Below are 15,492 nucleotides of genomic sequence, written 5' to 3' on the forward strand. Positions count from 1 at the left end.
AATATTTTACAAGAAGAGTTCTCCACCCCTCTGAATACAGCAAAATACCTTATGCCACCAGACTTGAAATCCGGGGTTTAGAAAATTTAGAACTACACCATCTTTGACATGACCTGAGTTTAACTCAGAATCATCTATTACAATGTCCTTCCTGTCGAAGACTACTTCAGCTTCAATTGCAACAATACATGAGCACATAATAGATTTAAGCTTAATGTTAACCACTTCAATCTTGATTGCAGAAAATATGACTTTTATAACAGAGCTGTTAATGCTTGGAATACACTCCCCGACTCTGTGGTCTCTTCTCAAACTCCCAAAAGCTTTAACCAAAAACTGTCTACCATTGACCCTCACCCCATTCCTAAAAGGACTATAAGGGGCACGCATAAGTGCACAAATGTGCCTACCGTTCCTGTCCTATTGTTTCCTTTCACTGTACGTGCTTGTATATAATGTTGTGACAAAATAAAATAAAATAAAAAAAGTCAGATGTAGCCTTATGATTTTAGCTTCTATTGATGTGTCTGGTTTAGCTCTCTGTTAGTTACTCTGTCCATGGTATACACAACAGCACCGCAATTCCAAGGTGTCAATTCATCACACAGGAGAAAGCTAGAACTTGTCCCCACTGCTTTGGGTAATGGCCTTAAGTTAAAAAAGGCAGATTCTCAGGTGAAGACTAGGGAAACTATCTTAAAACCAATCCAACACCTTGCTACATACATTCATAGAAAATATTTTATGTGGATTCCTGAAGCATGCCAAGGTAAGGATTTGGTAACCGCAACAGCCGGTTTACTTTTTAGGATTCTGTGACATTATGAAAACAGCTTGAACTTTAGGAATGGATATTGCAACAGAAATGGATTCTTTTTTTCCTGCTTGGCTCAGAAATGAAAAGGGAAAAAAGGGATAAAGATAGTCTGACCTCTGTCAACATTGGCCAATGAGTTCAGTATGTATCAAGAGGAAAGCCTTCTCAAGGGCACAGAACAGGAGTGTCAAACTCATGTCGTCACGGCCATGTCATGTAACATATCGGGACTTCCCCCCTGCTTTGCTAAACCGGGCGCGGGCATGGCCAGCATGTGACGCATCTGGCCCGTGGGCCAGGAGTTTGACAGCTCTGGCATAGAACTTGCATTCAAGTTTACATTCAACTTTTGACAATGGTTTGATGTTACCAAGAGTTTTCAATCCTCCGTCTCAAAGTGAGGGTATTTACACTGACATGTGTGTTTCTCTACCTCCACAACTTTGTTCTCATCCCACATCCTTAGATGAGGCTAACAGTAACAGAGTTGGAAGGGACCTTGGAGGTCATCTGTCCAATCCCCTGCACACGCAGGAGACCTGTATTAGGGATTCAAACTGCCGAAGTGCTGACCTTTTTGACAACAAGCTCAGTGTCTTAGCCACTAAGCCAACTAGTCAGGCCCACTGATATCTGGCATACAGTCCTATCCCACTAGTACACATGAAAAATATAGAATAACAAAGGAGGACCTTGGAGTCTTCCAGATCAACGCCCTGTTCGAGCAGGAGATCTTATACCATTCCAGGCAAATGGCTGTCTACTCTCTTCACAAAAACCTCTGGTGATGGAGCACCCACGACTTCTGGAAGCAAGTGGTTCCCCTGATGAATTATTCTCCTAGGTTGGATCTCTCCTTGATAAGTTTCCACCCAATACTTCTTTCCCTGCCTTCAGATGCTCTGGGGAACAGGTTGACCCTCCCTCTCCCTCAAACATTGAACGACCGCTATCATGTCACCTTCTCTTCGTTACTAGGAAAAGAATATCACAGAAACAGCTGAGGCTCCCTTGCACAACTCCTTTCACTACCAGATTATGGGACGTCAGAGTGTTTTACAAACAAACCTTCATTCTTTGATTATCTCTTGGAGGCGTTACCAGATTAGGGTTTCCTCTGAGCAGGTTTGAGAGCTGAAAGCCAATCACAGCTCGTCTGCAGTGATACTTCATTCCTATCTGTGCCAGTCGGAGTAACTCATTGCCTAAAGTTAGAGTAAATGTTATATAGAGAAAGAGAGAGGTCATGTTGATTTAAAAGCCTTCTTGCGTAGAAAACTCAGTTTATTACTGAAGAAATCAGAGCCATTGTTTGCCCAAGTTGAGCCAGGAAAGATCACCTGTTATCTGTACGTGGGAGTGGATAAGGACAGGAGTTTAATTTTAAAAGACTTACCACAGAACCTATACAAAAAGGCCGCATACAGGTTTCATATTCCATTAAGGATTCAAAGGGCTCTGAAAAGCTTGATAAAGCATCTTGACCTAGTTAAGAAGGTTAACTCTGTGCAAATATGTCAGAAGCAGAAACTAGCCCTAATCTATAGTTTATTATTGGTTTACAAATCTTGGCTGCATTTGGCATATTTAGCTGTAATCCTGGTCTTGGATATCATATCTGCAACTTTTCCAAATTTGGACGCCACTTCTTGGCCTCAAATAATGGCAAAAACATCACTACATTTGTTTAAAAATTAAACATGGTCACTGTCTGTCTCATGAATTATCAGTGGCCTCTCTTAACTTTCCTCAAATTTCATGTGACAGCTCTGATATCTTGCAAAATATGGGGATCTCATAAGATGTTGATGATTTCCAATTCTGAATATATTTTTTTAAAAAAAATTAATTCCAGGATAAGACAAGCAGGATCTAGGAGAACTGCAGGAATTTAAGATTATTTTTCTTGTATTATTTTATCCTCACAAAGTGATGAGTAAGTTTGGGCTTTATTAAGCCTAAATGCCATTAGATTTTTGCATCTAGGCCCACTGCAGAAAGCAAAATAACAAACTGCCTTGGATCTTCTACTCATCATATTTAAGTGTCCCAACAACTATCAGAAAGACAATTATTTGGATTTATACCTAAACGCAATATTTTTATGCAGACTTTCTTTCTTCATGGCACCGCTACACTTGGAAAGTAACCAAAGTTTACAAACAGAGCTATAAATGCATGAAGCAAAGAATTCTCAATCTGTTTATTTTAAAATAATATATTTTGTCACAACTATTTTTATGTTGGGAGGAAAAATCAGGCACCAGAATCTCTTTAAAAGAAAATAGATTACAACGCATTCTAAAAATTGTTTTCCTATGTTTGGAAGTGCAATTAAACAATGTTTCCCCTCCATAACTGGCAATATCTTTGCTTTTCATCTATCACAATTTTTACACAATCTTCCTTGTATGCTTTTTTTTCTTCCAAGAATCTAAGCATTAATCAAGTTGGTTAAAAATTACCCTAATTACACATTAAGAGTTACAAGATCATCTGAGTGTGAAGACAATAAACCCTAACAGATATTACCATGTTGTATACTGCAGGTTCTCTGTGATTAATTCATTTTGATTTATAAGATAAACTATGTGTTAGTGCTGATTCAAAAAAGAAATACAAATGTTAGGTGACAATTCAGTTACCTACTGTAACCTTTTTTTTACTCTTCATGTACCATTTATAAGCTAAGTTTAAATAGAAAACCAGAAATAGTGATTATCTTGAGCAATACAACTGCATATCCAATTGATCAAAACAAAACCAAGAAATGATAACTTTGTAACTAAGTGTTATTGCAACCCAGTATATATATATATCAAAGATAGGAACTAGGCAGTAGTGGGTTTCAAATCCTGCCACTACCGGTTCGCTCATAGGTGTGTGTGCACTCATGCTTGCGCGCAACGCTTCTGCACATGTGCAGAGATGTCTGGGCAGGTGAGTGGAGCCTCCCGCTGCTGCGGCTACCAGTTCACCTGATCTGGGGCAAACCAGCAGCAACCCAACTAGGTGAGGAGAACAGAATACATACTGTATTTACTAACTTATGAGAATCCAACCCAGGTTTGATCCGAACTGTTAATCTGAATCAAATGCACCGAGATACATTTCGACAAAGTTGATTCATTATGGATGGAACAACGTGCGTGCATGAATGCAAGCAAGATACATAGATTGGTCTGATCAAACTGTATTCATTTCAACATAGAGATGGTCCTTGATTTATGACCAGAACTAGAATCAGAACTTCCATTAGTAAATCATGTAGTCATTGTAATTTCTGGTTTTATGATCTTTTTTGCCATCTTTTTTATGATCTTTTTTGGGATGCTGCAACCAATACAGACTGGTTGCCAAGAGCCCAAATTTTGATCACCTATCCAAGGGAACACTGCTATAGCTGTTAAGTACAAGGTCTAGTTGTATGTCACTTTTTTTAAGGGTCACTGGAACTTCAAACGGTTTTTAAACAAATGGTCATGTTAAGGACTATCTGTATCTGATAATGATCCAACTCATCCTTTCGATTTTAATCCTCAATTTAGAAATTCAGAATCATCTTTAAATCAAATCTCAAAAATGAATGCTCGCATGGCTTTAATCTTTTCCCTCCATTTCAACCTATGTGATAATTTATTATTATATTTGAAGTAGCCTTTTTCTATACAATATGAATGACTGGTTTTTGTGCCAATAATATTTTCGAACTAAAAGTGGGGGGGAATTGTTTTTTTATTACTTTGTCTTTCATCACATCGCACTAATAATGGCTGAAATTGATCCTTTCCTCCCCCCCAAAAAACCTAAACTACCAGCTACATGATCTAAAAATTCCCTACTTTTTAAAAAGTCATTTTGGTTGGAGAAGTTCAAGACAGGGGAATTTTACGTATGAAAGTCCCAGGAGTGTAAGAACTGGAGTTTTCATCTCTCGGTTTATTATTCCTAATATTAGATTGAAACTTCCCCCACTTGTCGTTCTCTTTCTCAAATTCCCCACCTGACCTGATGTGTCTCTCCCCTGTTTCCACCTGTCAATCACATTCGCGGTTGAAATTTGATTTCTCTCCCAACAATAACCTTATATGAAACATTACCATAAGGGTCAGCGCAATTTGAACCTTTCTGTGCACGTTCATTAACACGTCCCAGGTCCAATATCTGTTTGTTTCCAAGTTACACGAATTTTTTGCTGGAACCTCTTTGGCGGTCAGCAATTGCTAAATCTGCTCTTAAGGAGGAAGCAAACTGCCTTGGCTCCTTGTCTTCAAAAGGATTCCTTTCATAAAAGAAACGTTAGGATGCACTAAGAAACGTCTTAGTGCTAAAGGATTCCTCTCTTTCTGAAACATTAAAGAAACGTGTGGATTTGGGTGAGGAAAAACAATAAATACAGTAGTGGCCAAAATTGTGGAAACCTTTTGGGAAAAGTGCATTTTTGAGGTTTGATGAGGTTTAACACCACTTTTGGGGGGAGTTTCAAGATAATCCTATTCCACTGCTGGAATGGCTTGGGAATAGCCCAGACCTTCACCCAATTGAAAACCTATGGAGCCGACTAAAGAAACTTGTGAGTCAGAAGCGACCCAGCAATAAAACCCAGTTAATAGAAGCAATCATTCATTCACCCCATTCCTAAGAGGTTTGTAAGGGGTGTGCATAAGAGCACCAATGTGCCTACCGTTCCTATCCCAATGTCCCCTTTGATTGGTTTCACATTAGAACAGCTGCAGAAGTAAAAGACTTGGTTCACTCCACGGGAAGACATTATAAGGCCGTAATTCATGCTAAAGATTACCCAACTAAGTTTTAACTAACGTGATAATTTTTGTATATCTCATTTTTTTCTATGGTGATAATTTTTATATATCTCATTTTTTCTGTGGTGATAATTTTTGTATATCTTGTTTTTTCTACGTGTTTCATTTTTTTCCTTTATATTTTACTTTTACTTTACTTTACTGATTAGCCCTTGGGCCATATCAAAGTGCAGAGTTCCAGACACAAATTATTACTAAAATCTGATAAAAAATTTTTAAAATGGAATTGGATAAAATACAATTTAAAATGAAATTGGAATACATTCTTGATTAAATTATCTTTCCATTGATATATAATTTTATGGTACTACTCCCCCCAAAAAGTGGTGTTATAGAATAGAATAGAATAGAATAGAATAGAATAGAATAGAATAGAATAGAATAGAATAGAATAGAATAGAATAGAATAGAATAGAATTTATTGGCCAAGTGTGATTGGACACACAAGGAATTTGTTTTGGTGCACATGCTCTCAGTGTACATAAAAGAAAAGAAAAAGAAAGAAAAAAAATACCTTCATCAAAGGTACAACATTTACAACACTAATGATGGTTATTAGCTAGATTTAGAAAATACACTTTTCTGAAAAGGTTTCCACAATTTTGACCACTACTGTAATATAATATGAGGTTTAAAAAAATCATCAGTCAGTGCGGAATACTATATCAGTAAATTCTTCTGCATTCCCAGAAAGGGATGTTGGATCATCGTTTCTGAGATACTTCCTTACCTAAATGGAGAAACAGAACTGACCATGGGCAGGCAGAACAAGCAGTGGGAGCAGGAGTGACTTCTGACTATCTGCCAATTCCCCCATTGAGTTTCCTTGTGGGAATCTGGCAGGGAGCATTGTTGCACGTCACATTTTTGATAACAACAAGATCAGCTGCATCTGATCTTCGGTCTTGCGTAGAGCATACAGGCGGACAGACTGACAAACCTATAGGCTAAAAGCAGATTGATCTGGGGATCAAAAATACCCTTGAGAAATAAATGTTCCTTGCATGCAAAGTTCCTCCCCGCTTTTCTTTTGCTAGCATAAATCCACAAAAATGCAATACTATACATGCATCTCCGTCTTGGCAGAAACCGCAACTGCGGAATGAACCTGTGTAAAATGGGGTGGGTGGCAGAGGGGGGACTTTCAGCTCTCAGTTAAGGTTGCAATCATTCAAATATATATATGGAGATAGTCTCTCTCTCTCTCTCTCTCTCTCTCTCTCCATCTATCTCTTTCTGTGTGTCTGTCTTTTTGCCTCTGTGTGTGTGTGTGTGTGTGTATGTGTGTGCGCATGTGTGCAACTCTCTCTCTCCCTCTCCTTCTCTCTCTATATATTAATACTCTCTCCCTATTGTTCATTTCAAATCATCTCCCTTGCATATTGCTTTATATTTATGTAATACTTTGTCTCTATGGAGATTCTCAGTCATCTAAGTCATGGTTGTCCCAGAAGTGCTTTTTCAGGAGGCAACTGGACTTCCTTTGTTTTGTTTTTTTTTCTCTTGAAGATGTTTTGCTTCTCATCCAAGAAGCTTCTTCAGTTCTCCAAAAAAAGCAACTTTAGGACAATACATAGTCAGACAGCTTCCTGCATAGATCCATCCCAAAGCAAAATACAAATGACAGAATGGCAGCTGTGGGATGGTGCTCGGAAGGCAGCCAATCAATGTTTTAGAGCAAGGATCTGCCTTGAAGGTACAGTATAAAGTTAGTAAGCCTCTTAGTTATACTTAGGCATAACCTGGAGTGCAACCAACTTTTTCTTTCTTCAACCCTTTAAATTTGCAACCAGAATATTCCAGTGATGGGATACAGCCCTTTGACCAAGCTCTATGAATCAGGAGGAAAAGCACTTCTATTCTATTCTATTCTATTCTATTCTATTCTATTCTATTCTATTCTATTCTATTCTATTCTATTCTATTCTATTCTATTCTATTCCATTAGACTTCCCTTTCTTCAACCCTTTAAATTTGCAACCAGAATATTCCAGTGATGGGATACAGCCCTTTGACCAAGCTCTATGAATCAGGAGGAAAAGCACTATTCTATTCTATTCTATTCTATTCTATTCTATTCTATTCTATTCTATTCTATTCTATTCTATTCTATTCTATTCTATTCCATTCCATTCCATTCCATTAGACTTCCCTTTCTTCAACCCTTTAAATTTGCAACCAGAATATTCCAGTGATGGGATACAGCCCTTTGACCAAGCTCTATGAATCAGGAGGAAAAGCACTGTTCTATTCTATTCTATTCTATTCTATTCTATTCTATTCTATTCTATTCTATTCTATTCTATTCTATTCTATTCTATTCTATTCCATTCCATTCCATTCCATTCCATTCCATTCCATTGGACTTCCCTTTCTTCAACCCTTTAAATTTGCAACCAGAATATTCCAGTGATGGGATACAGCCCTGTGACCAAGCTCTATGAATCAGGAGGAAAAGCACTGTTCTGTTCTATTCTATTCTATTCTATTCTATTCTATTCTATTCTATTCTATTCTATTCTATTCTATTCCATTCTATTCCATTCTATTCTATTCCATTAGACTTCCCTTTCTTCAACCCTTTAAATTTGCAACCAGAATATTCCAGTGATGGGATACAGCCCTTTGACCAAGCTCTATGAATCAGGAGGAAAAGCACTTCTATTCTATTCTATTCTATTCTATTCTATTCTATTCTATTCTATTCTATTCTATTCTATTCTATTCTATTCTATTCTATTCTATTCCATTCCATTCCATTCCATTCCATTCCATTAGACTTCCCTTTCTTCAACCCTTTAAATTTGCAACCAGAATATTCCAGTGATGGGATACAGCCCTGTGACCAAGCTCTATGAATCAGGAGGAAAAGCACTGTTCTGTTCTATTCTATTCTATTCTATTCTATTCTATTCTATTCTATTCTATTCTATTCTATTCTATTCTATTCTATTCTATTCTATTCTATTCCATTAGACTTCCCTTTCTTCAACCCTTTAAATTTGCAACCAGAATATTCCAGTGATGGGATATAGCCCTTTGACCAAGCTCTATGAATCAGGAGGAAAATCACTGTTCTATTCTATTCTATTCTATTCTATTCTATTCTATTCTATTCTATTCTATTCTATTCTATTCTATTCCATTCCATTCCATTCCATTCCATTCCATTAAACTTCCCTTTCTTCAACCCTTTAAATTTGCAACCAGAATATTCCAGTGATGGGATACAGCCCTTTGACCAAGCTCTATGAATCAGGAGGAAAAGCACTGCTGTTCTGTTCTGTTCTGTTCTGTTCTGTTCTGTTCTATTCTATTCTATTCTATTCTATTCTATTCTATTCTATTCTATTCTATTCCATTCCATTCCATTCCATTCCATTCCATTAGAAGCCAAATGTCGTTTGGGGCAGCAGAAAGACAGCACAACCAAAATATTGCATGTTTACAAACCCCCGTCATTAATCATTAGAAAAGACTGAACGACTAAGATATAGGACCTACAATATATATCACATATAGGATACTGATAAAGATGGGGTTAAAAAAACCCTTAATAAATAAATAAATAAACAGAATAAAGTTAATAATATTAAAAATAAAGTACCAAAGTATGCATGTGTGCTCCTTCGTGAGTGCCAACAACCAGCAAGTCAGATGTCAGCGTTCCAGAAACCCCCCCCCCACAACTCCAAGTAAAAACTCGTTGGAAGCCATATTAGGCCGGAAGCTTCCACCAGATTCTAGAATAGTTTCCTACCTCGGGAAGGAGGAACAGAAGGAGAGAGAAAATGCCAATATTCATTTTAATATAGGGCACAGTAGTAAACTTAGCAACCCAGCTATTGAACAGAATTAGAAGGAAAAAAAACCATAACAATTCCACCGTACCTCTGGTATTTGAGTCATTGATCCTGGATGGCTGAGAGCAACTTTCATACAGATATTCCTCAACTTACAACCACAATTGAACCCAACATTTCCATTGCTAAGGAAGGCGGTGGTTAAGTCTCATTTCATGACCTTTTTTTTGGCCACCGTTTTTAAGCAAATCACTGCAGTTTCAAGTGAGTCAAGCAGTTGTTAAGCAAACCCACCTTCCCCCATTGACTTATTGTTTGTCAACAAACAAAACATCAAATATTTGCTGGCTGGAAACAATCTAAAAGTTGACCCACCCTCTGTCAAGGACCTAGGAATACTCATTTCAAAAGATCTAAGCCCCAGAGCTCACTGTAACATCATTGCAAAAAAGGCATTAAGAGCTGTCAATTTTATTTTACGAAGTTTTCTCTCTGGTAACGCTATACTTCAAACTAGGGCATACAAAACTTTTGCCAGACCTATACGTGAATACTGCTCAGCTGCCTGGAACCCTCGCTGTATTTCAGACATCAATACATTAGAGAGGGTCCAGAGATATTTTATTAGACGAGTACACAAATCTTCTGCTCGAAATAAAATACCCTATACAACCAGGCTTGAAATTTTAGGTCTGGATAGCCTCAAACTATGCCGTCTACGTTCCGACCTATGCTTAGTTCATAAGATTATTTACCAAAACGTCCTACCTGTAAATGAGTACTTTAATTTCAACCGTAATAACACAAAGGCTATCAATAGATTCAAACTCAATGTAAATCGCTCTAATCTTGATTGTAGGAAATATGACTTCTGCAATAGAGTAGTAAATGTTCTGGAACACTCTACCTGATCCTGTTGTTAGTCTCTCTAATCCCCATACCTTTTACCTTAAACTGTCTACCGTGGACCTTTCATGTTTCTTAAGAGGTCCCTAAGGGGGCGTGCAGAAGAGCACCAGCATGCCTACCATCCCTGTCCTACTGTCCCCATTTATATGCAATCATTCTATGTGTTTATGGCTATGTTTTGCCTATTTATATTCTTTTTTTGTGTCCCAATTTTTTTCATGTGTCCATGTCTATGTCTATATTGTAATTTGTTTCCTTGTACTTGTAGATAGATAGATAGATAGATAGATAGATAGATAGATAGATAGATAGATAGATAGACGGAAGCCAGGTGGGAGGTTTATAAACAGTGATCACATGATTCCAGATGGACGCTGCAACCATCTTAAATACATGACAGTTGACAACCCCTGGAATTTTGGTCACGTGACCATGGGGGAATCCTGCAATGGTCGTGTGGAACGTGGTCCTAAGTTATTTTTTTCAGGGCTGTTGTAAACAGTCAGTAAACAAACGGTTGTCAGCTGAGGACAACTTATAGTTATTGTTCCTGCATTTTGGTACACTATTGCTATTTGTTGCAGGCCACCCAGATGCGGCTTATAGCATCATATGGACCGTGGAAGTTGACGAGTATGGTTACATAAATAAAAGAAAAATGCACATTATTCCCAGAGTCACGGTTAATTCTGAAAGGCATGTGTCTGTACATATGCGCATGTATGCACTCATCACTTTTTATTTATTTATAAGGACTGTCTCGCATACAACATCTGTAAAAGATCGCAGACGTATCAGGAATGTGTTTGTTTTTTTAGGGCATCTCTGATAGCTAAAGAGAAACCAGCAAATTGATAACATTAAAGTACGGAAAAAAACATAAATAGCTTCCCTCCACCCGCTGCCAAAATACCCCAGAGAAATAATACTAATAAGTGGAGGTTTGTAACAAAAAATATAAAACGGTACCTTATCAGGCTCCAGGCAACAGGAAACGCTCACATCACCGTTGTAGAGGATTCTCTTGGATACCTAATTTAGTAAAAATAGATTGAAATAATAACAATTTATAATGAATCATAATTTTTCAGACCTGAACATCCTAATTTTACCAAAAAACAAAAACAAAAAACCCCTGCTTAAAACTGGATATATTCTTATATGCTACCTTAATCGTTCTTAGGTTCTTAGTTAGGACTTGAATTATTATGTTTTCAGCAGTCTTCGATAATTAACTCTCAGTATAGATTATCCAGACATCATCATAATAGTAATAAAAAATATTTTTATAAAATAAAAATAAATCCTGATTCTTTAATAAAAATAAATCCTGATTATTTTTAAAAGAATAAACTTGGATATTTTACACTAAGCAGAGGTCAGCTATGGGACATTTATTTAATAGTAAACTTCATTCATCCTAATGGGACTTCCTTATTAAGAATATATTCAGCCTTGCAAATTTGGATTCCAAAATCCGTGTTTCATGGAGTAAATCACGGTTTAAAATCATGCATCGACAACCTCACCATGAAAAAGAACCTTTCATTCGTTTTATTTATTTCATTTCTATAGCTGCCCATCTCAATTCTCCAACTGAATTCCATCATTCCCCGTTACCAGCCCAACTGGATAGGAATTAGGTTTCCCTTATTCATTTTTGCCAAACACCAGGTTGGAAAAGGCTGTTTATTTATTTAGTTAGTTAGTTTGTCAAACAGGTACGAGATAACAGGAATAAGTATAAACATGGATATTAATACAGAAAATGGACACTATTAAATGGGGACAGTAGGACAGGGAAGGAAGGCATGCTGGTGCGCTTATGCAAAAAAATGTTATTAAAAAATGTTATAAAAAAACAGCAATGGTACCCCCAGTTCATTCTGTTTTAATTAACAAAGGTTTGGACATTCTGTCAAAACCTCCAGCTTTCTCTCTCTAAAATTGTGTCTGCTAAAAATAATGATAACGGAAGCATGGCTTTAGAAAGTTTGAGACAGAAAAACAAGCAAAATAAAATATCACCCCAAGCCTTTCCAAACACCACCGGCAATGCAGATAAATTTTATGTTGATTATTTTTTTAAGGGATGCTCAGTCTGCATTCACGCATCAGGTGGCGAAGTATCTTTACCGAGTAACGCAACTACGCAAAATAATTAATGAAATATGTGGTTGTATGGCCCTGGTATTATTACTTTTCCTCCTTTCCCCATAACAAAGGGCTACTGGCGTTAAACTGATTCTCTTTTTAGTGTACTATTTTTAATTGTAAAGGCCGGCCAAAGACCGTAATAAAGATCTTTGACTGGAGACAAAAAAGCAAGCAAAGGTTTTTTTTTGTTTTTTTTCCCTAAAGCTGGGATTATCCACAGGTATAAATAAATTGAGAAGACCACAATGAAGGGATTGGGTCTTTTTGGTTGGGTATGTGGCTTGGCTTTTTTGATGACATTGCCTGGATTTCCCCCCCACCCCCCAAGAAATGAACAGAGCAGGGAAGCAAGATGCACTTTAATCCACGAGCAATAAAATGAAATGTATTATCTTTTGCAAAGGATCAGCTATGTTAATGTAAAACAAATAAAGAACAAGAAACCCAGAGCAATTCTATGCATACCCCCTTGATTAGGATAGATTGCAAGGGTGACACCGAAATATAATTTGATGTCGTTTTATTCTATTTTTATATATTTATGTATTAAATTATATCGTATCTTATCCTTTAACTATTGTATTTTACCCTATTCTTATTTTAAATTGTTTGTATAAGATTTTATTGGCGATATGTGTTGGCACCTTGTGCTTTGATATGGCCTATAGGCAGGGGTGAAATGCTCCCGGTTCAGACTGGATCGCCCGATCCACTAGCGATGGCGGCGGGTGGTTCAGAGAACTGGTAGCAAAAATCCCTGTTCCTCCCCCCCCCCATGCCCAGCTGAGCCACGCGATCATCAGAGGTTTTTTGTTTTTTTTCCCTAAAGCTGGGATTATCCACAGGTATAAATAAATTGAGAAGACCACAATGAAGGGATTGGGTCTTTTTGGTTGGGTATGTGGCTTGGCTTTTTTGATGACATTGCCTGGATTTCCCCCCACCCCCCAAAAAAAGAACAGGGCAAGGAAGCAAGATGCACTTTAATCCACGGGCAATAAAATGAAATGTATTATCTTTTGCAAAGGATCAGCTATGTTAATGTAAAACAAATAAAGAACAAGAAACCCAGAGCAATTCTATGCATACCCCCTTGATTAGGGTAGATTGCAAGGGTGACACCGAAATATAATTTGATGTCGTTTTATTCTATTTTTATATATTTATGTATTAAATTATATCGTATCTTATCCTTTAACTATTGTATTTTACCCTATTCTTATTTTAAATTGTTTGTATAAGATTTTATTGGCGATATGTGTTGGCACCTTGTGCTTTGATATGGCCTATAGGCAGGGGTGAATTGCTCCCGTTTCAGACTGGATCGCCCGATCCACTAGCTATGGCGGCGGGTGGTTCAGAGAACTGGTAGCAAAAATCCCTGTTCCTCCCCGCCCCCATGCCCAGCTGAGCCACGATCATCAGAGGTTTTTTTTTTTTCCCTAAAGCTGGGATTATCCACAGGTATAAATAAATTGAGAAGACCACAATGAAGGGATTGGGTCTTTTTGGTTGGGTATGTGGCTTGGCTTTTTTGATGACATTGCCTGGATTTCCCCCCCACCCCCCAAAAAATGAACAGAGCAGGGAAGCAAGATGCACTTTAATCCACGGGCAATAAAATGAAATGTATTATCTTTTGCAAAGGATCAGCTATGTTAATGTAAAACAAATAAAGAACAAGAAACCCAGAGCAATTCTATGCATACCCCCTTGATTAGGGTAGATTGCAAGGGTGACACCGAAATATAATTTGATGTCGTTTTATTCTATTTTTATATATTTATGTATTAAATTATATCGTATCTTATCCTTTAACTATTGTATTTTACCCTATTCTTATTTTAAATTGTTTGTATAAGATTTTATTGGCGATATGTGTTGGCACCTTGTGCTTTGATATGGCCTATAGGCAGGGGTGAAATGCTCCCGGTTCAGACTGGATCGCCCGATCCACTAGCGATGGCGGCGGGTGGTTCAGAGAACTGGTAGCAAAAATCCCTGTTCCTCCCCCCCCCCCATGCCCAGCTGAGCCACGCGATCATCAGAGGGTTTTTTTTTTTAAAAATTTAAAGCATTTTTTTTTTTTGGCTGAAAAAATGCTTTTAAAAGTAAAAAAAAAGAGCCTCTGATGATCGCGCGGCTCCGCTGGGATCGTCAGAGGCTTTTAAAACCTCTTCGGCCAAAGAGGTTTTAGAAAAAATGCTTTTAAAAGGCTCTGACGATCCCAGCTGAGTTGCCTGATCGTCAGAAGCTTTTAAAAGCATTTTTACAACCTCTTCAGCCACGCCCACCCAGTCACAATACCCTCCCCCCACCAAGCCACGCCCACAGAACTGGTAGTAACAAATTTTACATTGCACCCCTGCCTATAGGCTAATCAAAGCTATCATTTAAAACTGTATTTTATTCCAATTTCATTTAAAATTGTATTTTATTCCAATTTCATTTAAAATCGTATTTTATTCCAATTCCATTTTAAATTGTTTTTATCAGATTTTAGTAACAATTTGTGCCTGGAACTCTGCATACCCCTTTGAATCAATGAGAAACCCTGGCCTGGGGTGGGGGATGACATCCTGATAAGAGTTTACAAGGATTTGTGAAGCAAACCAGAGATGGGAATAGAGCTCCCCTTTAAAACCTGCACCGCATAACCTGTTTTACTCCAAAATAATCTCCTTCGAGCCAAAACTGCTGTTCGGCAAAGAAACCAGGGATTGCAGCTGAAATCAGCATCTATTTAACGTTTCCCAATGAACTCCATCACAAAACTGCTGTAAGCTGACCTAGCTGTAAATAAATCCAATTTGGGCTGTGTATAAAGAACAGAATGTGAAAAAAAATCTACTTCTGGAGAGCATCTCTGAATTTTTTTTATTATTTTTTTTAAATCAAAACCCAAACTGTACCGTTAGATCTAATTACCAAGTTTCTGCAGCACATAACGATTGATTCTCTCCTTTAAAAACGAAAACTATTG

General features: G+C 37.5%; 1 protein-coding gene across 1 annotated transcript in view; it reads right to left on the reverse strand.

Annotated features, from left to right (window-relative positions):
- The window catches only part of MAF (MAF bZIP transcription factor), a 314,165-nt gene that overhangs the window by 276,289 nt on the left and 22,384 nt on the right, over positions 1-15,492 (reverse strand). The window contains exon 2 of the mRNA XM_058155168.1: positions 11,322-11,384. Within this exon, the coding sequence (XP_058011151.1) occupies positions 11,351-11,384 (34 nt within the window). The 3' untranslated portion in view covers positions 11,322-11,350. The remainder of the gene's footprint in view (positions 1-11,321; positions 11,385-15,492) is intronic.

The sequence above is a fragment of the Ahaetulla prasina genome, chromosome 12, assembly GCF_028640845.1.
Source record: "Ahaetulla prasina isolate Xishuangbanna chromosome 12, ASM2864084v1, whole genome shotgun sequence".
NCBI lineage: Eukaryota > Metazoa > Chordata > Lepidosauria > Squamata > Colubridae > Ahaetulla > Ahaetulla prasina.